The sequence below is a fragment of the Ctenopharyngodon idella genome, chromosome 24 (genome assembly GCF_019924925.1).
Source record: "Ctenopharyngodon idella isolate HZGC_01 chromosome 24, HZGC01, whole genome shotgun sequence".
Taxonomy (NCBI): domain Eukaryota; kingdom Metazoa; phylum Chordata; class Actinopteri; order Cypriniformes; family Xenocyprididae; genus Ctenopharyngodon; species Ctenopharyngodon idella.
In genome coordinates, this window is record NC_067243.1 from 15,390,796 (window position 1) to 15,417,128 (window position 26,333).

At 37.9% G+C, this 26,333-nt stretch overlaps 2 protein-coding genes across 2 annotated transcripts; both read left to right on the top strand.

Moving 5' to 3' along the window:
- The first annotated feature begins 233 nt into the window (after positions 1 to 233).
- zgc:136858 (uncharacterized protein LOC678543 homolog) lies at positions 234 to 11,538 on the top strand. Its single transcript, XM_051884862.1, is given in 19 exon segments — positions 234 to 829; positions 1,614 to 1,728; positions 1,975 to 2,149; positions 2,229 to 2,340; positions 2,442 to 2,548; positions 5,183 to 5,313; positions 5,502 to 5,618; positions 5,700 to 5,785; positions 5,971 to 6,113; positions 6,309 to 6,368; positions 7,285 to 7,348; positions 7,429 to 7,523; positions 7,610 to 7,738; positions 8,108 to 8,222; positions 8,316 to 8,453; positions 8,556 to 8,722; positions 9,868 to 9,950; positions 10,699 to 10,733; positions 10,736 to 11,538. Coding segments are annotated over 19 exon segments (2,103 nt in total). The 5' UTR covers positions 234 to 759; the 3' UTR covers positions 10,897 to 11,538.
- A 186-nt stretch (positions 11,539 to 11,724) lies between these two features.
- Positions 11,725 to 26,299, top strand: cnot4a (CCR4-NOT transcription complex, subunit 4a). Its single transcript, XM_051884424.1, has 13 exons — positions 11,725 to 11,982; positions 13,241 to 13,463; positions 16,100 to 16,297; positions 17,873 to 17,959; positions 18,371 to 18,472; positions 18,656 to 18,781; positions 18,890 to 19,011; positions 21,013 to 21,222; positions 21,365 to 21,422; positions 21,509 to 21,764; positions 21,857 to 22,291; positions 24,444 to 24,677; positions 24,766 to 26,299. The coding sequence occupies exons 2-13, from the start codon at positions 13,290 to 13,292 to the stop codon at positions 25,083 to 25,085; spliced, it is 2,322 nt and encodes a 773-aa protein (XP_051740384.1). The 5' UTR covers positions 11,725 to 11,982; positions 13,241 to 13,289; the 3' UTR covers positions 25,086 to 26,299.
- The last annotated feature ends 34 nt before the right edge of the window (positions 26,300 to 26,333 follow it).

Genomic DNA, 26,333 nt, shown 5'->3' on the forward strand with positions numbered 1-26,333 from the left:
GGCCCCCCATTCAAAACCTCGAGGACTATTGGAGGATATTTATAATATATCTCCGATTGTGTTCGTCTGAAAGAAGATACTCATATACACCTAGGATGGCTTGAGGGTGAATAAATCATGGGATAATTTTCATTTTTGGGTGAACTATCCCTTTAAATGTTGTTGTCGATCATTTTTATGTATTAAATCGGACACTTATTTTGAAAGTAGAAACACTGTATTCTCCAAAAATGGTTAATGAATCAATTAACTTTAAAATCAATGCCGTTCTGACAGAAGTTCTGAGTAAAAGGCAACTGATGCGATTCTAGGCTAGTACAAACAGACCCAACCGGATCAAAGTTCAACCTAGTGGAGTCGAGCCGAGAAGAATGCTGCAAATAGATTAAATTGAGAATTTAATATTCAAAATAAAGATTTGGATTGATTTAAGCCGAATCGTGACTGAAGTCACTACTAGTGAGTAGCGCGTGAGAAGCGTTTTAATGAGCGAACGCAGCCTATTTTCTCTCACTTTACTGGAAGACTGAAGTCCTAAATTGTTTACGTACATGACCCGTATGTTGGTTTTATTCTTTAGTGATTTCTTTTGAAGCGTGTGCAGGATTGTTGCAGTTGCATATATCAGCACGTCGCTTGTCTCTAACAAACAGCATGACAATTTGCTTCCTTTGAATGATTTGGAAACTCTAGCAGGCGGTGGTTTGATTGTATTTTCGAATACTTGAGTTTTGCTGACCTGAAGATTCTGTTTTGAAGATGTTGTGGAGGTTTTCTGCGTTTCTTACACGTTGCATTAAAACTTCATCCAGCAGACACTGCAAAAAAGGTAAAGTAGCACAAACCACATCTCCACATTTAAAGATATTTACAGTTAGAGAAACCATGTCCCAATTTCTCTGCAATGCACCTTTCAGACTAATTGCACCACTGACTGTATGACCGTCTTATCACTGAATATTTAATTCAAAATTATTATTTGCTCTCACTGTTGTTCCAAACCTGTTTTCTTGTCTTCCGTGAAACCTAGAAGAAAATATTTAGCAGAATATCCAAGCTTTTAATTTCCATACAATTAAAGTAAATGGGGACTTAAGCTGTCAAGCTCCAAAATGACCGAAAGCTCCACAGAAGCTAACAAAAATATGTTCTAAGAACGTTTTGCTGTTTTTTCTTGATTATTGGAACGTTAAGGGGACATTCCATTTTATATTTTTGCAAACATTATAGGAACATTACTTTTGAATGTTTTCTGAATATTCTGAAACAGTAGTAACGTTAGACCAACTAAAACATTTCAGAAAAAAAGTTTGGCCTATGAACAATGTATAAATAATGTTTTTGTGCTCACGTTTTAAGAACATGATTAAAGACCAGATAACTTTGAACAAACATTCTGTTAATGTTACTGGAAGAATGTTTGTTCATAACTTTGAGACACCCCTGCTAGGATGTTAACCAAAGTTCTAAAAACAAACATTTGTCGTGATACTCCTCAGAACCAATTCAAACTTGGTGCAACCTGTCTTCGGTCGCCAAATTTTAATGTTAAATGGTTCAGTGTTTTGAATACAGTGTTGATTGGGTGAACTATTCCCTATTTCTCCATACAGACAGTCTGTTTACCATCCATCCTAATGTGAAAGAGGCTTTAGCAGATCACAGGCCAGTTGTGGCTCTGGAAAGCACTATTATTACACATGGAATGCCTTATCCTCACAATCTCAGGTAAAATAAAATTATGATAAATCTCTCACAGTGCTGTCAATTCCCTCACGTCATTCTGAAGTCAGGGTTGTCACATGCCCCTTTATCTAAAAAAAAAAAAAAAAAAAAGTATTATTATTCTGTTGTATTATTGCACAAGCTTTTTGAAGACTAGAAGGTGGAGAACTTTGAATCAGTGCTCTGAAACATCTGATTCATATCTGGATTCAGTATTTACCAATCGGCTGCATTTCCTCTGTATTTCAGCACAGCAAAGGAAGTGGAAGCTATTGTGAGGGCTGAAGGTGCAATCCCAGCAACCATTGGGATTCTTGAGGGGAGGATTCACGTGGGCCTTTCTTCAGATGAATTGGACTTCCTGGCACAAAACAAAACAGCACTAAAAGTGTCCAGAAGAGACCTTCCTTATGTCATCAGCAAGGTCAGGAACTGAAATACACTTTTATTTGTATCTATGTCAATATACATTTTTATGTGAAATGTCTATTTTGATAATGCAGGGTCTGTCGGGTGGCACCACTGTCTCCGGTACAATGATTGCGGCTCACAAAGCTGGGATTCCTGTCTTTGTAACTGGAGGCATTGGAGGAGTACATAGAGATGGAGAAAACTGCACGTTTATTTGACAATTTTTCTTATTTCCATGCAAAATATGCACATTTTACATTATGTATACTGCCTATATTCAGTGGTGAATATATTATCTATTGCAGCCTTGGATGTGAGTGCGGACCTCACTGAACTGGGTCGAACACCTATTGCTGTTGTGTCTGCTGGGGTGAAATCCATCCTAGATATCGGTCGCACTCTTGAGTTCTTGGTGAGTGCTCAAACCCAGTCACCATTTTTTTTACAACATTTCATATAACATAAGAAAGATACTGGGTGGTCAAGTTGCGAAGTTTTTTTTGCTGTCATCTAACACTGACTTAAAGGGGATCTATAATGCCCTTTTTACAAGATGTAATATAAGTCTCTGGTGTCCCCAGAATGTGTCTGTAAAGTTTCAGCTCAAAATACCCCACAGATCATTTATTAAATTTGGCCCTATTTGGGTGTGAGCAAAAACACACTGTTTTTGTGTGTGTCCCTTTAAATGCAAATGAGCTGCTGCTCCCGGACGCTTTCCAGAAGAGGGCGGAGCTTTAACAGCTTGTGCTTCGGTTGCTCAACAACAACAAAGCTGGACAATCTCACGCAGCCAAAATGACGATTGTCAGTAACGGTGTTCAGCCTTACATTGTTCAAACCGGAGTCGGACACTGATGGAGAGACTCAGGAAGAAGTTACAACTTTTAGAATGCAACTGGATGTTTCTGAATGGTTAGTTGATAAATTTATGTAGTTGCTGTGGAGTTGATTCAACTCATCGACTAGCATGTGCTGTCATGTTAATCTTTTGTGCAAATCCAGCATTGAATTGACCCTCGTTTGTGAAGCAGTCCGGCGTAAAATGATGGCATGATAACAACATTCTACTACAACAACTCTTCCTCTTCTCTAAAGCAGCCCAACACGGGCTCACGGGGGCAGGGTTTATGTAAATTTTGGGGTTTATGATGTCACCAACCTGGGAAGAAGCTTGTTGTAGTCCCTACCAGCCATTTGTTGTAGTCCTTATACAGAGAATTCTGTAAAAGAAAATATCTCCCTTTGCATTGAACTTTGAGCATCGTAACTTTGCAGACATTGTTTATGCTCAAACAGCAACATTACACACTAACTAAAGATAAAAAAGTGAAATCATAATCAACCACCCCTTAAAGGAACACTCCACTTTTTTTGAAAATAGGCTCATTTTCCAACTCCCCTAGAGTTAAACAGTTGAGTTTTACCGTTTTTGAATCCATTCAGTTGATCTCCGGGTCTGGCAGTACCACTTTTAGCATAGCTTAGCATAGTTCATTGAATCTGATTAGACCGTTAGCATCTCGCTCAAAAATGACCAAAGAGTTTCGATATTTTTCCTATTTAAAACTTGACTCTTCTGTAGTTACATCGTGTACTAAGACCGACGGAAAATGAAAAGTTGCGATTTTCTAGGCCGATATGGCTAGGAATTATACTCTTATTCCAGCATAATAATCAAGGAACTTTGCTGCCGTACCATGGATGCAGCAAGCGCAATGATATACTAGAACAACAGTCTTCTTGTATGCTTGTACTTCAGTCTTCTTGTACTTCAGGAGGTTGGGCGGAAGGTACTTCCCGTTCCTTCTCTTCCTAATTAACTGATGGAACTGCAGTTTCTTTAAGTTTTTCCCCTCTGTTTGGATTAAAACACTGTGTTCATTGTCATCCATTTTGAAATTTTGGCTACAAACACAGAGGTTTTTCAGATTTTCCATTGCGGTGTTCTTTACAATTCTTTCCAGCCTTTAGGCGCTGCCTACAATGCACTGGATTCTTCACTGGAAAATGAAACTCACTACCGTTAATTCTAAACTTGTACTCTTTGAATTCTTGCACCCGAGAACAATACAAGTTGACACCATTGTGACTAAAAGTTTTCTAAGAAGTATTTCCTACTCAAGCAAGGCTGTATTTGACTCTGATCAAGCATATCCAATAGGAGCAGACTGGTGGGAGTGGCCTTGGATGGCAACATGCCTAGTGCATTGTTGAAGTTTTCCTTCCTATTTGGCAAAAGGGAAGACAACAGCCTTTTTTCTGTTTTCTCTAGCTAGGTAGATTTAAATTTTTCAATGGGAGCGCCGCATTTTTTAAATGCCAGGAGTGTAACGAGGCACTGAGTGTCCTTTTCACGCTCAAGCGCTGAGCACTCATTGCTTTTTACTGGTCGCCTCGAGTTGAAGAATGTTCAACTTTGAGTAAAACGCTGCGCTCATCACGGTCACTTTTTAGCCAGCTGTCCAATCAGTGTGGAGGAGGTGCGGGACAAATACAACACCGACCAAATGTCACAACATTCTTGCTGTAAAATGACATCAACAAGCAGAGAACGGAGCAAAATGGATGACAAATTAATATTGCTGGTCTCCGAACATACATAGCAAGTACTCTACATTGTGCCGACATTTTTAGTCTGAAACAAATTATCTGCGAAATCAGTTACAAGTAATGGTGCCGCGGATATTCCAAATCATAGCAACAAAGCATCTCAACTGAAAAGTGCTCTCAAGCACTCACAGATAGGCATTTTCAGCAGAGTGCCTAGCGTTTTCACCTGGCTAAAAACGCTTTGGTGGACACGCAGCCTAAAAGTTAATCTTTAGAAACACTGATAATCTAATAACACTGGAAATTGGTTGATGTTATTTTTTTGTGTTTTATAATTATTTTATTTATATAATTTAGATTAATTTTAATGTATTTTTACCATAAGATGAAAATAGTTATAATAGACAAATTTTAATACTCCTAGTAAACAGAGTCAGTTTTGATTTCATATGTACTCAAGTTCTAATTCAAAGATCAATGCTTTTATTTACAGGAAACTCAGGGTGTATGTGTGGCCACATACGGAGATTCAAAAAGCTTCCCGGCTTTCTTCTCTCGGCAAAGTGGATTTACTTCTCCTTACCATGTCTCCAGTCCTCAAGAAGCAGCAGATCTTATTGGCAAGTCTGAGTGTTTAAGCTTTTACCACACCTACATTTGAGTAAATGTCAATATTACACATTAACTGAAAGCTGTAGTGATTGTAATTGAAAGAGCTAGTTGAAACGGAGATCATAGATAATGTTTTCTCTAATGTAACTCATCCTGCATTCATGAAGGGCTCTTAAACTCTCTCTTTTCTCAACAGCAAGCACACTATCTCTGGGGCTGCAAAGTGGTCTTCTGTTGGCCGTTCCCATCCCAGAGGAACATGCAGCCACTGGACAACAGATAGAAGATGCCATACAAACAGCTGTGACCAAGGCCAGGTAGAGAAAAATAATGCCTGGACATACCAGTTGCCACATATAACATAAACACTTATAACACTTTCATTTATATATTTGAAGCTCAAAAGGTGTCACAGGAAGAGATGTCACTCCTTTTATCCTTCAGCGAGTCAGTGAGCTGACTAAAGGGAAGTCCTTGCAAGCCAGTATCCATTTAAGATGAGACATAGTTTTGCATTTATATTCTTATAGACTTATAATGACATTTTGATTTCATGCATCCTAAACAAAGATACATAATTCAAATGTACCTATTGCGTTGTGTTGTTATAGTGTAAGTTGTGTGCACCATATGTTTTGTGGTATTTTCCTGAAGGTCATTCATTTTCAGATATAGGACTCATCCATAACAATGCCAAGGTAGGCAGTCGGATTGCATGTGCACTTTCTAGACACAAAGAAAAACGTGGAGGCAACTTCAGAGGTGACATTAAGACCCAAAAGTCAAAGGAACAGAGAATGGACCCCAAAACTGTAAGTGATATAGTAAGCTTTTATGGAAAGACTAATGCTAATAAATCAGTTTTATTTTCAGTGTTGTTGTTGTTGTTGTTGTTAACTACAACTAAGATTATAAAAAAGATTATATAATATAAATATTAGATGAAACACTTAAAATAAAAAAAACTTAAACAAAAAATAGAATAATTAACACTTAATTTCCCACAGATTGTTATCGGTGGAATAAATGTTGATTTCATCGCTAAAGGAACAACAGAGAAATTGGTGGTAAGTCTAATAACAAGCTACAGGAGCTTAAATGATTTCTTTCTTCAGTCAGAAAGAAATTAAGGTTTTTGAGGAAAATATTCCAGGATTTTTCTCCATATAGTGGACTTCAACAGTTACCAATGGATTGAAGGTCCAAATTACAGTTTCAGTGCAGCTTCAAAGGGCTCTACATGATCCCAGACGAGGAAAAAGAGTCTTATCTAGCGAAACGATCGGCCATTTTCTAAAAAAATTAAAATATATATACTTTTTAACCACAAATGCTCATCTGCGATGTGCCACGCTTTACATAATCACGTTGGAAAGGTCATGTGTGACATAGGCGGAAGTACCGCGCAAGTGTTTAAAAAGCAATAGTGCAAAGACTAAATTAAACAGTTTTTCACCCTATACCGCGGTACTTCCACCTACGTCATGCATGACCTTTCCAACATGATTACGTCATGCGTGGCACATCACAGAGCTAGTGCAAGACGAGCATTTGTGGTTAAAAAGTATATATATATATATATATATATATATATATATATATATATATATATATATAATTATTATTATATATATATATATATATATATATATATATTTTTTTTTTTTTAAATGAGCGATTGTTTCTCTAGATAAGACCCTTATTCTTCAGCTGGGATTTTGTAGAGCCCTTTGAAGCTACACTGAAACTGCAATTTGGACCTTTAACCCGTTGGTCCCCATTGAAGTCCACTATATGGAGAAAAATCCTGAAATGTTCTCCTCAAAAACCTTAATTTCTTTTCGACTGAAGAAAGAAGGACATAAACATCTTGGATGACATGGGGGTGAGTAAATTATCAGGAAATTTGAATTCTGAAGTGAAATAATCCTTCAAGTTACTTTTTAATGACAGTTTGCATTTGAATATTTGTATTTAATTCAGTTTGGTCAGACAAATCCAGGAAGTGTGTTCCAGTCATTTGGAGGAGTGGGCAGAAATATTGCTGGTATGTTATGCATCATTCAAATTATTATGAATGAATGTGTACAATTCCTCAGTTTTTGACTTTCCCTGTATTTCCTGTAGATTGTTTAAGCCGATTAGGGTACAAACCGCTCTTCATCTCTGCCATCGGCAAAGACTCTCATAGTGACGGCGTGTTAAACTATTGTAAACACATGGTGAGTTATATTTTCTACTTTGTATTTTATTGCTCTTGTAGCCAAAATTTCTTTGTGTTTTTTTATTTTTTTATTTTACTCATCAGGATACAAGTGCAATTGCCAGATTACAGGACCAAAGGACTGCAACCTATTGTGCTGTCATAACTGAGTCCGGAGAGTTGAGCCTGGGATTGGGAGACATGGACATCCATCAGCAAATACAAGAGCAGTATGTACGTATATTCAAAGTTTTGGGGTCATTTTTTAATGTTTTTGAAAGAAGAACACCAAGGCTGTATTTATTTGATCAAAAATACAGTAAAAACTAATATTATTACAATTAACTGCTTAATAATTTAATATATTTTAAAATGTGATTTATTCCTTTGATGGCAAAGCTGAATTTTCAGCATAATTACTCCAGTCTTCAGTGTCACATGATCCTTCAGAAATAATTCTAATATGCTGACTTGCTGCTCAAGAAACAACCTGCAACCAACTAGCAAGTAGCAAATCAATCCCAAAAAAATGGAAATGCATCAACACAAGGGCTTTAAAGCAATGGAAGCAACTATTTTGATGGCATATTTTTTTATGTTCAGGTATCTCAGTTTGAGGATAAGCTTGCATCAGCATCTCTTGTAGTTCTTGATGGCAACATTCCGGTTTCAACCATAGATTATGTGTGCTGTATCTCCAAGAATCATGCAGTCCCTGGTAAACCTCTCTTATCTAATACTGATTCCGAGTGTTGGCGTCATAGTTTCAAATCAGTTATGTGCATATCTATGTCTTTCTCTTTTGCTGCAGTCTGGTTTGAGCCCACGGATGCAGATAAGGCCTGTAAGCCCTTCCTGTCAGAGAGCTGGAAAGCCCTGTCCTACACCTCCCCCAACCTGGCTGAGCTCTGCACCATGAATCATACACTAGGTCTGCCCACTCCTACAGGTAATGTAGTTAGCAACAACCTAAAAATAAGCAAATGGTTGACTACTGGACAGGAAGTTGCAGAGCTACTTGAATAGTAATCGAAGCATCATTTTGTTTTAGAGTTGCCCAGATCGCTTGAGGATGTATTGGGCTGTGTACCGGCTCTCTGCCGCCCCCTGCTGGAGCATCTACATTGTGTGGTGGTCACTTTAGGTTCGTTAGGTGTGTTGGTGTGTGGAGAACATGATGCTGGAACTGTCAATTTGCAGCCACGAAAGCAAAAACGGGTATGATGGGCTTATTATTTTAATTATTTACTATCTGTTGTCGCAGATGATTCAGATGGTAATCATAGTCCAATCATTTTATTAAATCGTGTGATGCTTCATTTTTTAAATATTAATGCTTTTAAAACAAAAGAATTCTGTGCCTGTGCCTCATTAAGGGACAGCAGGTAGAAGTGCTCAAGAAATATAAATATTTAGGGAGACTACTTGATATTATATTACATTTTGAAGCAAACACTGATACTATTTGAGGGAAAACTCTCCAGCATTTGCTTTTTCTGAGGAAACTTTGTAGTTTTAATATGGATGTAAAAATGTTTTATACCCGTCTTAAGTTTTTTGTATTATTTGTTGGTACGGCAACCTCAAATTAAGGAATAGGAGTAAAATGAGTAACATAGTTATAATGTGCAGCAAGATAGTAGGGACCGACTTAAGGAATATTACACAAATTTATGAACAAATGTCGACTAGGAAGGGCCAGTCGATCCTTTCTGATGTCACCCATCCATTGTGTACTGAATTTCAACTGCTTCCCTCAGCTGGAGATTTAAAGTCCGAATGAATTGCTTTATACCTGCTTCGATCATGTTTTTAAATGACTTGTTATAAAATGTGTGCTATTGTGTTGCTGTACATGTATGTATACAGCTATCTACATAACAAATTGCCTTTCGAGGACAATAAAGTAAATAAGTATTATTAAAGTGCTATTTTAAAAGCTCCAAATTTTGTCTCTTACCATAGGTTTAAATAGGTCAAAAAACACTTAAATTTTCTCATAATATACATCGCAGCATCACCTCTTTTCTCACAGTGTCTGAAATGGTTTGATAAAGGATTCAGTCTCTCTAAACCCCTCCTTTCTGAGAGCCTACTCTGCTCTGATTGGTCAGATGGCCCAGTCTGTAGTGATTGGTCTTCCGCTTACAGAGCATATACACCGATTCCCGATGGACAAAATCCATCCGAAGTCCCACCCTACATTTTTTTCTTGTTCTAGAAGCCTTTTCACTCAGCTATACGTCACAATAGGGAAGAAAAGACAGTCACAACTTGAGTTTCATGCCGACTTTAAGTGTCTTCTTAAACCCTTTTACTGTGATATTAAAATATTGAACATTATTTGTGCATTTTTATACCAGAAGGGACGACTGTGTGCTGTTCATTATCCTGCGCTGGCTGTGAGCTCTAAAGAAACAGTAAATGTGTCTGGAGCTGGTGACAGGTATGTTAATATAAGTATTTAAAAGGATAGTTCACCCAAAAATGAAAATTATCCCATGATTTACTCACCCTCAAGCCATCCTAGGTGTATCTTCTTTCAGATGAACACAATCGGAGTTATATTAAAAAATATCCTGACTCTTCCAAGCTTTATAATGGCGCTCACGGTTTTTGAACTCCAAAAAAGTGCATCCATCCATCATAAAAGTAATCCATACGGCTCCAGGGGGTTAATAAAGGCCTTCTGAAGCGAAGCTATGCATTTTTGTAAGAAAAATGTCCATATTTAAAAATTTATAAACTATAATAACTAGCTTCCGGCAGACATCCGTACGCAAATCGACTTACACCAAAAGAGTAACCTCTGACCTGACGCATAACGTAATGACGAACTCGTTAACAGCCAGTTATTATAGTTTTAAATATGGATATTTTTCTTTAAAAAAGACATTGCTTTGCTTCAGAAGGCCTTTATTAACCCCCTGGAGCCGTATGGATTACTTTTATGATGCACTTTTTTGGACTTCAAAATCAGGAGCACCATTCACTACCATTATAAATCTTTGTAGAGCCAGGATATTTTTAAATATAACTTCGATTGTGTTCGTCTGAAAGAAGATAGTCATTACACCTAGGATGGCTTGAGGGTGAGTAAATCATGGGATAATTTTCATTTTTGGGTGAACTATCCCTTTAACATCATGCGCAATGAATAAACTGTTTCACATTAGTCTCTCTATCTTATCTAGTTTTGCTGGAGCAATGATGGTTGGGATCCTACAAGGATGGACACTGACAGCTGCGTGCGTATGGGTCTCCTTGCCGCCCGCACGTCCTTGTTGTCTCCTCATCCAATAGATCCCTCTCTGACAGCCGATGTCATCCATCCAGAAAAGTCGCACTCTCAGCCGTGGTCAAAGCCTACATGTATGTGGATGGAGGACTGAAATAAAATCTAAAAGAGGCAGAAATCTTACCTGAAAGGCATCTACAGTCACACAGTGCATCAGATGGTACATATGCTACATTCGCGGGGTTTTATGGCAAACAAACTCAATGATTGGTGCGTACTGAGGAGTTTATGTTGTGTATGCAGCTTTTAAGTGTGTTTTAATTCACTGAAGTTAAACATTGATTTATAGTTGAAATTAATAGATCTAAACCTCTATCACATTGAGCTTATCGGTAGTGGTGGACTTCATCAGCAATGTCAAAATCCTACCTCATGACTGTACTAAAACATTTCTGTTTTTAACATTTTACAATATTATAACATGCTTGTGATGATAGCTGGTATTTTTATAGAAGACCAGAGTCTATTTTTTAATTACTGGTTTTTAATTATCTCCATTACAATGTTTTTGCATTGCATTTTAAATTGTGGAAATTAAAATAAAATGTTTTTATAATTTAAAAATATGTATTTTAATATAATTTTCTTTTGTGAATAATTTTGAATTATTGTATAATTATTAAACATTGTTTTATTATTTCATATTAAATTGGAGAGTACATTAAATTTATACATTACTATTTGGGTGAACTTCAATGAATATGATACATTTCAAATAAAATTGATATAAAAGCAATTACTGTGTCGTAAAAATTTTTTAATTAAAATACTTATTTTATCAAAAAGTACTTTTCCTAAACCTGATAACATGACGTTGTATCGCCCCTCGTGACGAATCTAGAACATTGCTGATGTTGAAAATTACGATGACAATATAAACTACATCTCCCACAATGCATTGTGCATCGCATCTTGCGCAAACTCAATGAGAGGTGACTGGTTACTGTATTCCCTCCTCATTTCAGTGTAAGATGGTGGTAAAGAATCTGCTACCTAAATAAAACAGTAAAACTGAGTAGGAAACATTTAATCAATACTGAACATCTGAGCTGTGGAGTAGTGCTCATTCCAAACTATCAGATAGGCACATCTGATCAGTTGAAAGGCAGAAACCCCCGCCTAAACTAGAGTCAATATCCCTTGGAGTGGAATCCCTGCAATACAGGACCAGCTAGTTGAAGTGAGTACCCTACAAAACAACTGCTTTAATCGCGATCAGTGCACCCTAATATAATTACCTCAGCGGTATTAGGTTTGCATATGTGTGTTGAAGCAGACTAACCCCATGGTTAAAGCATAAAACTCTGAGTTTAAGTGAAGGGTGAAGTTAAAAGTGGACAGGCGGCGGTTCCTCCTCTAGTCGCCGGGCCGATCAGTAGGAGAGTCGCAGGCTTTAGCTCTGTGTAGGCCGCAAAATAGAAACGTTCAGAAAACACTCGTTGTCGACAAAAATATATGCGAGGAAAGTCGTTTTACTCTTTTACAAGCATTTCAAAATACGTGTGCCTTTAAGTTTGTGTGTTTTTGGTTGTAGGAGGGTGAAATCGATGTTTTAGGCGTTGTGTTATGTGCCGCACGTCAGTTGAAGTCTGTCCCAGCTGTGGAGACACCTGACCGGCTTTCACAGCGACTGACGCGCCGCTAGACATATACGACGTGAGATATCGATAATTGTGATTTTAATAAAGATTCATAGATATTAAAATAAGGATTGAATGTGTTGTTTATTTAATTATTGTCATTTTGAAGCAGAAACGGGCTCTACGGAGGTCTACGAATCTAAATATAGTGTTTTGTTCTGGGATGATGTGAGAGATATAAGTGGGAATCTTTTATATATGCTTTCGCTGAAAATAAATAGAAATTTGCGTTTAGAATTTATATTTTTGTGAGTTTTAGCTACGTCGTTTAAAAAAAAATGCGTTTGTTGTGGTACAATGTCAGTGTTGGACAAAAGACAGACTTAATCGCATGTTGTGATTTGCAATTCATTTAGACATAGTGTTTTGTTCTGAATATAACATTGGTTCAGTATTCTGTGTAAAAACGAAATGTAATTTATTTAGGTGTTTTTTTAATACGTGCATGGACTTTGAATACCTGCCATACATTCATCTCTAATGTGACCCAGTGATCCTATTCTTCAATCCCAATACATCAGCATGTTTATAGACAACTGGGCCAATTGACTGTAATGAGAGTTACATGAAAAGGCTTAATGTGCTTTGTGGTAGCTTGATGTTTTGAACTGCTTTAAGCCCATGACAGCTGACTATATTAATTTCTCATGGCTATTAACTTTAGTTTTGAGCTAACCGTATGCGATTTGAATATTTAACAAGAGCATTTATGTAATAGAAGTATTGTCATCACCCAGGCTGCCATGTTTAAATCAAATCTCACTTCATCCCAAACTACTTGCTGTGACTTTCCATCAGCCCCTCGGCCGACCTGCCACAGACTCTCCTGATCTTGCCGTGCAATAGGATGTCCCGCAGTCCAGAGCTGAAGGAAGACCCCATGGAGTGCCCACTGTGCATGGAACCGCTGGAGATTGACGATGTCAACTTCTTCCCCTGCACCTGCGGCTACCAGATCTGCCGTTTCTGCTGGCACCGCATCCGCACAGACGAGAACGGCCTCTGCCCTGCTTGCAGAAAGGTAAGACGCTACTTGAAATTTGTACACAAGCTTCTCATGATTATGATAGACTTGTTGTAATACATCTAACTGTGAAACGCATTCTAATACCAACTTCAGGCAGTATATAGTCGGCATGTTCGCAGGTTATTGGGTCACTATTACACTATGACAAACTTGATCTGGGCTTTCTCAAGTAGCAGTCAATACTGATATGACCGATTAGTGATATCTAAAACAACTTTTAGGTCAGGAACAGCAGGAGTTCAATGCAAATAATGACACACAACTAACAACCTATATAATTGTGGTTAGTTTGTATTAGGAAAAATATCTATACAATATAATTCCGATATCAATATTATGAACAATATAAAAGCCTCAGAAAAACTGCCAAAAACACCCACGACGGACATCTGTACCTACAAACTTCTAAAAAATGAATTAAGCCTATGAAACCTCCTCCTATAAAAATATATAATATTTTGAAAATAAAAACAGTACAAATAAATTAATTGTTACCAAGAAATGTGAAATCACCATCAAATAAACACTCTCAGACTCACCTTATTAATATTAATATATCTTTAACTTTAAACTATAACTTAGGCTGATTATATTATTCATATAGATTGAAACACAAAAGTGCTTCAGGCAGGATAAAGAATATGAAAAGTGCTCAGAGAGTGAGCAACAACAAAAACACGTTGCTGGGGAGCGTAACGTGGCGCTGAGCATCTATTTCATGCTGAAGCGCTGTGGGCTCTGCGTTTTTACCGGTCTCCGAGAGTTGAAGAATGTTCAACTTTGGGTAAAACGCAGCGCTCATCACTGTCACCGTCCAATCACAGTGGAGGAGGGGCGGGTCAAATACAACACTGACCAACTGTCACATTCTGCTTGCACAGCGTCATCATGTATGTTGTTGTCATCTGTTAAACATAATAACGGAAGAAAATAAGAGACAGAGCAAATACATTACATTGTATTGCCATTTTATATAGAAACAATACAGTGAAATGAGACACTTTTGCGGATATTCCGTATCATAACAAGCAGAGTGTCTCAACTGAGAGAAAAAAACGTCTCGTGTCTCATGTCACGATTCGATACATATCACGATACTGAACTCACAATACAATACTCCAAGACATATGGTAAAAGGTTAACAAAAAATGCACTGTTGATTAAAATGCTACATTTGTTACATTGGGGGTGGAAATGAACAGGCTTGGACTTGGTGCTGGTAACCCAATGCACAGGACAATGGTGACACTAGAATAAAAATATTCACGATTCTGAAGCTGAACATACAGTATTATTTTAGACGAATATGCTTGCACTCTGTCACTGACTAGATATATTTAAAATAATGTAGGCCACTTTTTACTGGTAACACAAGACATTTGGCATTATCAGGACCCACAAATATTCCCCAATTGCATTATTATACAATATATTCAACATTAGTAGTTTAGTGTAGTACTGAAACTAAAACTCTGTAAACTTTAATTTTTTCTCACACAGTAATTTTTCATTTTGGCTTAACTATACACAATACATATTGTCACTATCCACGATGCATATTGTTGCATTTTTGTATTGCGATATATTGTGACATGATATGTTGTTACACCCATAGCGCCTTTGGTGGACACGCGAACTTTCTGCTCTTTCTGAACATCAGTCAGTGACAAATGCTGTAATGTATATTGAAATATCGGAAATGTGTTTAAAAATCATATCACCGTTATTGAAAAAATTATATCGTGATTATATATTGATATTGAATTATTGTCCAGCCCTACTTTACAATGAACTCTGTTAGAGAGCTACATATGGCAGTTTATCTGTTCGATAAATTACCTTACTCACCTCTTGAGTAATAAAAACGCCATCTCCGTGTCACTTTTACATTTCAAATCCCTCAGTTCTCGCCCATCTCCGAATTACGGGCTCTGTCGCATTCTCATTTTGCCAGCAGACTCTTCTCTATTCAATGTAAATGGATGATTCCCCAGAGGATTGAGATTTAGCTGCTCCATTTCAACCTTTCTCACTGGTTGTGACAACTAACCTATGCCACTTCCACACATCAAAGTAGTTGGAGCAATTTTTCTTTATTTACAGATATGACGAAAAACCATCCTGTCGAGTCTAAAATATAAACGCATATAACAGACTTACCATGGTGAATCATGGTAACAAGTTTTGGAAGTCTTTTTTTGTCCCTTTAATTCTGCTACTGTGTTGTGTCGCCACTTGCTGCCCAATATACAATCTGGTTTCTGATGCAAAATCTGTTTAAAATCAAAACCGCTGATCTAGAGAACTGGATGGTTGATATGTATTTAAACAAGAAGTTGCTGTGATATATTATTGATTCTAAAAAAAAAAAAACACAAAGCGCACAAGCGAATTATTGTCTGATTAACCGGCCTTAATGTTCTCAAGCCTGGTTGTGCATTTGTGGCTAAAGCGTGTTGCACCACTTTCTTGGCAAACCGTACTTCCCAAATGTAAACTTGATGTGGCTCATTTCGTTCACTGTGATCGTGTCAGCCAGAAAAACTGACCTATTTTCAGAGTTCTTTGAGCATGATAGCCCTCAGGATACAGGTTCAAATGAGGTAACAGGCTCTGTGTGTGTTCTGTAGCCTTACCCGGAGGATCCGGCAGTGTACAAGCCACTGTCACAAGAGGAGATCCAGAGGATAAAGAACGAGAAGAAGCAGAAGCAGAATGAAAAGAAGCAGAAGGTGACGGAGAACCGCAAGCACCTGGCTAGCGTCCGTGTGGTGCAGCGGAACCTCGTCTTCGTGGTGGGACTTTCTCAAAGACTCGCGGACGCAGAGGTGATTGATCGTATTAGACAATGTTGATGTCTTTTTTTGTTCTTAGTAGTGTTGTCAAAAGTGCCGACTTCGGTGCCAAGTTGCCATTTTACAAATGTGATGCTTTGAGCACTGTTGACACCTCTGATTGATCATTGTGTTCATGCGCTCATCAGATATGTCTGTGATTGGCTATAATGATCAACACTTCAAAAACATGTTGTAAATAGACATCAATGACGCTCTTCACCGAGCGCTTACACAGATACACAAGGTAGCATTTGAAAGCAGGCGTCTATCAGCGGACTGGTCCACGGAGTACTCACCTGCTTTTAAATGCTTCCGCTTTCAAACACTCCCGTGCGTTGATTATTGTGGCCAATCACAGACATATCTGTTGAGCCATGAACACAATGGCCAATCAGGTGTTTACGAATCCACTCAACAGCACTGAAAGCTTCACATTTTTAAAATTTCAGTACCAACTAGGTGTCAAAGTACTTTTGATAACACTAGTTCTCATTATATAATGACTGTTTTTAGTTTTTTAATTTGGATCTATTGAATTATAAACATTATATATATTTTTTTTAATAATTCATTCTAATTTTATTGCAATTTATTCTATTTATTGCATTTGTTTGAATAGACTTTAACAAATTACTAGATAATGAATAACTAGCTGCTACTCTATGAAATAAACTCCAAATTAATTCAAGTTTGGGTCAGTTTTTTAGATTTTTAGAGGATTTTTTAAATGTTTTTGAAAGAAGTCTGCATTTATTTGATCAAAAACACAGTAAAGGCTGTAATATTGTGGAATATTATTACAATTTAGAAAAAACTGTTTTCTATTTTATTGTTTTAAAATGTAATTTATTCCTGTGATGGTAAAGCTGAACTTTCAGCATCATTACTCCAGTCTTCAGTGTCACATGATCCTTCAGAAATCATTCTAAGATGCTGATTTGCTGCTCAAGAAACATTTCTTATTACTATCTATGTTAAAAACAGTTAAGCTGCTTAATATTTTTGTGGAAACCATGATACACTTTTTTCCAGGAATCATTGATGAATGGACAGTTCAAAAGAACAGCATTTATTTGAAATAGAAATAAATTGTAACATTATAAATGTCTTTACTGTCATTTTTGATCAATTTATTGCATCCTACCTGAGTAAAAGTTTTAATTTCTTTCAAAATAAAATAAAAATCTTATTGACCCCAAACTTTTGAACAGTAGTGTACAATCTTAATGAATAAAAGTAGTAATTTACTTTAAAAATTCCTTTTGAAGGGTGCATGTATCTAAATCACTGGTCATGTAAAGAAGAGCAGATCACCCGGCCTTTGCCCATATCACGTCAGTGAGAAATGTATCACTTCCTGTGGGAGGTAAATGAGAATGGCACAAAAATAGAGCATTTTCATCAGGGAGCCGTTTACATTTTGCTGAACAAAAAGAAATTTCCTCCCTCAGAGTCATTTCACAGTTCGACTGTGTGATAAGTGGGCAAAATTCAACGTAACATCAGTTTTGTCGTTCATGCAATAATTCACTTGAAGGAATCACTGTCACTTTGATCATTTCTTAGGTTCTAAAGCGCCCAGAATATTTCGGGAAGTTCGGCAAAATTCATAAAGTGGTCATCAATAACAGCACATCATATGCAGGTTCACAGGTAGGAAAAACTTGATGCTCATGTGCTTCACATGTATTCATTTCCTGTGAAAAATTCTCTGACTTATAGGGATAGTTCACCCAAAAATGAAAATTGTCATAATTTACTCACCCTTTAGTTATTCTAAACCCGTATGAATTTCTCTATGAACACAGATGATGATATTTTGAAGAATGTGGGTAACAGAAGCCATTGACTTCCATAGTATTATTTTCCATACTATGGAAGTCATTGGCTTCAGCAGAAGAATGGGCTATATCTTCATTTGTGTTTTAAAGATAACGAAAATGAGGCATGAGGGTGAGTAAATGATGTCAGAATTTTTATTTTTGGGTGGCCTATCCCTTTAAGGCTACAGCAAAATGGTAGAATAAAGAAAACGCACTTATATTTTGACCTTTCACTCCACAGGGTCCTAGTGCCAGTGCCTATGTAACTTACATTCGTTCAGAGGACGCCCTCAGAGCAATACAGTGCGTAAACAATGTCATAGTGGATGGTAGAACACTCAAGGTAAGTGTTAATACATCACAGCACAGTCCTTTTAACAAATATGATTCAGAACGTCCCTTAGAAGTGTCAAGTGTTTATTGTTTTCAAACGCATTTCCAGAAACACTATGTCAAGCATATGAAAAATATTTCTTGTCTTCTATCACTTTGAAGTTATTAAAGTAGTTATGTCTGTTGTCTCCAGGCTTCTTTAGGTACAACAAAGTACTGCAGTTATTTTCTTAAAAGCATGCAGTGTCCCAAACCAGACTGCATGTATTTACACGAACTGGGGGATGAAGCGGCTAGTTTTACAAAAGAAGAAATGCAGGTGAGCGATTATGCAGATTTACTGCAGATCAGACAAGTCAATACATCAATTAAAGTAGATTTAGAAAATGACTTTTGCTCTCTCTATATGTGTAAATTTTGTTTTTAGGCTGGGAAACATCAAGAGTATGAACAAAAATTACTCCAAGATCTTTACAAAGCGAACCCTAACTTTTTACAAACCTCAACGTGTGGGGAGAAGTCGAAGAGCAAACCCAACTCCACTCAGAGGTGTTGTTTTTAATCTCTTTATATAAAATGGAAATGTACACACTACCGTTTAAAGGTTTGTAGTTGGTATGATTTTTTTAATGTTTTTGAAAGAAGTCTCTCAAGTCAGTGCTTATTTGATCAAAAATACAGTTTAAAAACAGCAATATTGTAAAATATTATTACTTAAAAAAAAAAAATATATATATATATATATTATTACATCATTCAGTGTCACATGATCCTTTAGAAATCATTCTAATATGCTGATTTGCTGCTCAAGAAACATTTATTATTATTAGCAAAGTTAATATTTTGTGGAACCTGTGATACATTTTTTTCAGGATTTTTAATGAGTAGAATTTTCAAAAAAACAGCATTTTTTTGAAATACATTTTTTTTGTAACATTATAAATGTCTTTACTGTCACTTTTGATCAGTTTAATGCGTCTTTTAGCGCTGACTAAAAGTATTTATTATTTTAAAATCTTACTGACCCCAAACTTTTGAATGGTAGTGTATATAATACAGCTATTATATGTGACCCTGGACCACAAACCCAGTCATAAGGGTCAATTTTCAGTTGATGTATGGTTTGTTAGGATAGGAAAATATTTGGCCGAGATACAACTATTTAAAAATCTGGAATCTGAGGGTGCAAAAAAATCTAAATATTGAGAAAATGGCCTTTAAAGTTGTCCAAATTAAGTCCTTAGCAATGCATATCCACTCACAAAAATACATTTTTGATACATATTTACAGTAGGAAATTTACAAAATATCTTCATGGAACATGATCTTTACTTAATATCCTAATGATTTTTGGTAGGGATGCACGATACCATTTTTTTTTTTTAAGGACCGAGTACAAGTACCGACTTTTTTTCTAGTACTCGCCGATACCGATGCCTATACATTTATTAATTTCTCTCTCTCTCTCTCTCTTTTTTTTTTATTTTTTTTTATTTGATGTTGCAGTTTTCCAAGCACAACACAGTGAGACTAATGAATGTAGGACGGCTTCTTTATTATTACTCTAATGAAAAAAGTAATAATTTTTATGTGCTTGTCACAAACTTAAAGAACAAAAATTTCAGTGTCCAATAACCTTCAAAGGGCATAATTACCAGTATATAAAATTGTTGTTGTATAAAAAGAAATTTACAAACAATACAACAAATACTATAGAGATACAAATTAAATAAACTTGTTTTTCAGATACAGTAGGTTTATTTACCATGTATACATTTATTTAACATATTTTGTTGTTTTATTAACATTAATGACAAATATAGGCTACGGTCCATTTAAGACCGAATCCATGGATACTGACACACATCCTGTTTTAACCCAAATGTTTACGTCCACTTAAGCCATAACCATCTGTATTTACGTGAGATACTCCACACGATGGACATTTTGACAACTGTGTGTGCATTTGTCCATTTAGGCGCAAGGAGAACAGATCGCGCGCTGTCTGAGAGAACTGGGATCGCGTGCAAGAAAGAGTACGCACGCGCGAGAGGGAGCGCTTCTGGTCTGTGTCATTCAGCGCGATTCCGCCTATCCCGCCTTCAGTAATTGATAACGAATTGTGATTGAAAGCATGCAGGTCGCATTGTGCGGGTTGTCATCATTAATTTTGAAGTATTTCCACACCTCTGAGACTGACATTGTTTCTGCTGCTGCTGCCGGTGTCTCTGTGCACAGAAAATTCTGTCCGTTACATCACGTGAGGTATCGGTCTTTGGTATCGGGGGTATTTTTACGAGTACAAGTACATGAGCTTGGTATCGGGCCCCGATACCGATACTAGTATCCCTAGTGCATCCCTAGTTTTTGGCATAAAAGAAAAAATCTATAATTTTGACCCATACAATGTATTGTTGGCTATTGCTACAAATATACCCATGCGACTTATGACTGGTTTTGTGGTCCAGGGTCACATATATGATTAATAAGTTTTTCTTTTCTTTAAAAAGTGTGGTTCCCCTTTTTAACTTGCCATTATTTTATTCCCAGACCAAATAGCACCAATAAAGAAGGGTGGCCCACATTACAGAGCTATGGGAAAATGGTTAACGGTTTAACCACAGAGCATCGCAAGTCCCCTCCTCTTTTAGACTGCCTAACAGACTCAGATCACATGACTCCAGACGAACCAGACCCTGAACAGGGAACAGAGCAGAACACAGGCCTCCCACCCTTCCCATCAGCCTTAGAGCCTACCAGGTACTGTACTGCAGAAGCCTAGCCACTAGTGTTGATGGATAACAATATCCATTGACTCATATCAAGTGACGGCACTTATTTTCTTCCTTTGTGGGTGTATAGTGTTTTGGTGCGTGCTTATTACACTGTGCTTTCATTTCAGTCCAATTGACAAACCATCAGAACCCATAAGTATAGGAAATGGGGAAAATATATCACAGGTAAGTGCTTAAAAAAAACTGAATTACTTAGAATAGTTATCATGCTTTGTTTTTTTTAATTCTTTTGTCTGTATTTGGTTTGGCAGACATCCAGTAGCGATTCCCCATCTCCTCCACCTGGCCTTACTAAACCCAGCCTCGTTGTGCCCATCAGCGTGGCTGAACTCGCAGCACGCTCACCCTTCGAGGGGGCGGCAGCTGAGTCTCAGTCTCTTTTCTCAGACAACAGCAATTTCAGACATCCCAACCCCATCCCCAACAGCCTGCCCTCCTTCTCCAGTTCACCACAGGGAGCCTCCGACTGGCCCATGACTCCAGAACCACAGAGCCTTTTCACCTCAGGTAGGCGCATGCAGTGAATGCAATGTAATAGGATTTTGGAACAATAAGATTTCTAATTTAGTAAACCCGCCAATCTCTCTTCCTTGTTGCAGACACTATCCCCGTGTCCTCCTCCACCGATTGGCAGGCGGCGTTCGGTTTTGGCTCTTCGGCCAAGCAGCAGCAGCAGGACGATGACCTTGGCTTTGACCCATTTGACGTCACACGGAAGGCTCTGGCCGACCTCATAGAGAAAGAGCTGTCAGTCCAGGAGCATTCCCCCCTCTCTCCCAACCCCTCTTCCCATCAGACCAGCCTCCCCAATGGCCAACAGCGCCTTCCTCACCTCCAGCACAGAGGCCTCTATAACTCCTTCAGCCTTCCCCAACACATGGCCGCACGCCACCCCTGGATGGGCCTCCCTACCCGCAATAACCTCACACACTTGAACCACACGGCCACCGCAGCAGCCGCACACAGCCATTTCTTAGACCTGAGCATGCCGGCCCAGCACCACAGCACCGGCCTTGGAGGGATTCCTATATCAGGTTAGAGGATGCATCTGTCTTGTGCGCTCCAGTTTTTTTGTGAATCACCTGTGTGTGTTTAAAAACACCTGGTCTAAGCGGAGTACTACAGATGTAGCCTACTGATCCAAATAGAAACAAGTTGTTGAACTCGTTCCCAGTATGTTTATTGTTGTATTTTTGCACCGAGTTGCATTTTAATTTTAACCTTTTTTTTTTTTTTTTTTTTTAATGCAGATTTAAATATTTAAAGGGATAGTTCACCCAAAAATAAAATTTCTGTCATTAATTACCCACCCTCATGTCCTTCCAAACCCGCAAGACCTTCATTCATCTTCAGAACACAATTTTTTTTTTCACACTTTTTTCTGTAGTTAATCACGATTTAAAAAAATTGAGTTTTTAATATTTTTATTTTGTAATAATTTCACAGTTACTCTTCAAATTAATGAAATACTTAAATATTTGTTTAATGACATCTTTTTATGAATGAAGGCCAGTTTCACTGATACTAATACTGGTGCTGATGTCTCTAATTAAAAAATTTGTTTTAGACATTCAGCATTACAGTATGAGTAAAAGCTGTCACTTTCAACAATTATTAGGCTTTAAAAAAATAACTTTTAATTTAATTGAACCTAAAACAATCTTCACATAAACCCATTATAATTGTCATATTTATCTGTGGCCTTATATATATATATACAGAAATAGACTTGACAGTCTTCACTGCATAAATTATAAATTAAGTATATTAATCCTTATTAAAGCTAAAATTTTCTCTGTTACCTTTGTTCTTTGATTTAACATTAATGACAAACATCACAGCAACTGGTTTATTAGTCTGCTGTCACTTTAAGAGCTGACGCTGCCGAACATGACGCGGATCTCATTTTCTCACAACTCTTTAAGTTCATTTATGACGTTAACTCATTTAAGACTGCTCTTATGAGGATACTCGACAAAATACTCGATACTCGACAGAATTATTTTGGCATAATTCTGTATTATTGTTTGTTCAAGAGCGAAAGAGAACTGGATACAGGCACGTGTCTTTCTGTGCACACGAGTCGTGTATGTGTCACAAAGACACGACATTTACAGACAGCGTGTTCTCGTTTGACTCGTTTAAAAGCATTTGCGTGAATAAAAGCCCCGATATACTTCAAGCAAAGTTCTTTTTCGTTCTTCGTTTAGGGGTAAAACGATATACTGTAATCAAACATCTGTCGCCGCCCACAGTGCTGAGAGCGACGGTTAGATGAATATGTAAAAATGTTGCGCGCTTTCCTCTCAGTAACAAAATAAACGCAATAAAATTGAGAAACTAGCGAGGGTTTTTTAATAAAGCATTAGAAAAGCATCTGATCATGGCAACGTGGATATGTTTGTTTGCATGAGCTCTGTAATTCATAAAATAGATTTTCAAATCAAGTAGCTTTACCGTATTAAACATGAAAAACAGTGTCAGTCTCTCATTTCATCAGAAGTACAACTTCGTTTTCTATTATAAAGCAGATCTCCAGTGTTCTTGTTTTCACTCACGGACATCTGAGAGGAGAAATGAACTGGAATATTTTCCGAGTGAAAGAAGGCGGAGCCTCAGCGCACACCTACCTTATGTAATGGCCACGGACCAATGGTAGTACGAAGGTGTTTACCAGCCGAAGCGAACTTTTCCAGAAAGTTTGCTTTGGCAAGCTGTTTCGAACTTCCAAAACGAACTCCAAACAAACTTCGTTTCAGCCTGATTTTGTTCGAAATGACGTCACATCAGTTCATTCTTGATTTCGTTTGAAGTATATCAGGGCCTTAAGAGCGTGATCACATACTGCAACGCTAGCCAAATTATGACGGAGAAAACAGATGCTGCGTTAGTTTTTTTTTAACGCTTTAAAAATCGGATGCGTTAACGCACTAATTTTGACAGCACTAACTAAGACTTAAACTAAAATAAAAACTAAAAGTATAAAATAAAAACAAATAAAAAAACACAGACAGTAAACTGATGCCCCGTTCTATTTCTGATGTTCTGTTGCTACTACTGAGAACAGTACAAATGGTTTCAGAACATTTGCTCTGACATGTTCAGTGTAGACAACTGTTGAACCCAGTGTAGACATGGTGTAAGGGTAAAAAAATGTCAAATTTTCATTTATTTCTTCTCTTTCAGAAAACAATGGCTCTGTGGAAAGCATAAATGTGAAAGAGTGGCAGGATGGACTGCGAGCACTCCTACCAAATATCAACATCAACTTCGGAGGCCTCCCGAACTCTACCTCTTCCTCCTCCTCTTCCTCTACTTCCAGTGTGAATCACATCGGGGTGCCGGTAGGCTCAGCCGGAGTCTCGCACGGCCTCAGCTGGGACAGTGCGGCCAGTTGGATGGACCCCGCCATCATCACAGGTATGGTGTTTTATAAACTCTCGGACTGGTTATGGATAAAACCTTCGCTGGTAATATTGCTCATTCGTGTCCATTTTCAAAACTCCAGGTATCCCAGCATCCACAGGCAACAGTTTGGACTGTCTCCAGGATGACAATCCGCCACACTGGTTAAAGTCACTGCAGGCGCTCACAGAGATGGACGGACCGCCCAGCTCCAGCGCACTCCCACAGCCCCCGCACACCGGCCTCCTAGACGCGGCGGCCCATCTTTCCTTACACAGAGCCGCCTGGGCCCCTTACCTCCCCCCACCCACACTCACCCCAAGTCAGTTCCACTCCCCACCTCCAGGCTTTCAGACAGCCTTCAGACCCCCAGCGCAGACGGCCACAGACATCCTACAGAGTGCCGGTATTGACCGTCACTAAAGACAACCCTTGATTTAACTGCATTACAAACATGAAACTGCAAATATACCCCTTCCATTAATAACGTAACATAAGCTCTTGTCTTTCTACCATTTCCCTCTCCATCCCTTTCCCATCTGGACTTGTTTGTCTGTTGTCACTTTTTTTGAAGGCACACATACATCTCTGTAGAATGAGCACCATCAGTGCAGGGTAATGATTTAAATGAAGGTGCCTAGGAGATTTAGACAGACACTGAGGGTCTTAACACATATACACACACCTTCACATATGATTCTGGGGGGGGGGGGGGGGAAGAGTTTGACATTGAAATGTGTAGACAAAACCATGAGCACTGATGTGTACATGTGACTAATAATGGCTAAACGGAATGTGCTTAAACGAATAACATGTCTGATTGACCTCACTCCTTCATCCAAGGTACAGACTGCAATTTAATACTGTGAATCTTTACACTTCCCGTATGTTAGGTCTCACCACCACTCAAAGGAAACGGAAGCGGATTATTTTAAGATAAGTCTATGTAATGCTCTCTTCTTCTTACACGCTTAATTTTTACGGAGCCACAGGTAAGATTTTTGAGGGCATTTGTAGAGTCAAGACCCTGGTCCTCCTTGGAAGGGAGTTAATTAATGACAGAGTGGTACCTACTATATCTTAGGAAGGAAACCATTTTGTATTCAGGGCGTTTGTCTAAAGCATCTTTGGGCAAGGATGGTGATGTGAGACCTGACATGCTGCTACAGGATGTCTGCAGTACCTTCATTCCCAAGAAGAAAGGTGAGCAAGACCACTGTGGAAGTGTTTATTGGCTTGCCTATAGAATAAGCCATTCATACAAGGTATGAATCAGGAATCAGTCTGGAACCTTGGGAAGGATGGTGATGGTAATAAAAGGGAGACATGTCAAGGCACGATTGCAGATAATACGAGTGTTGAAAGCGTAAAGACAGGCACACACTAACATGCCCCCATTCCAAGGCCTTCAAATGATTTCTACTCTCTTTTCTTTCTCATCTGTGTGGCCATACTAAACAGTATTTATCAAATGCAATCACTCATTCTTTCAGGAAAAAAATCAATGTAGTCCAACATTTGGGTTTAACATGCTGCTGAAATCATTTAATACAAAATAAAGCGCTAAAAGAAAAGAACTGACCCATTTTCTGCTGGTCTGGAACAATGAAATCTTAAATAAAATCGAGTATTCAGTGCCTCTTGTTTGATTCTTTTTTTCTGATGTTGCGT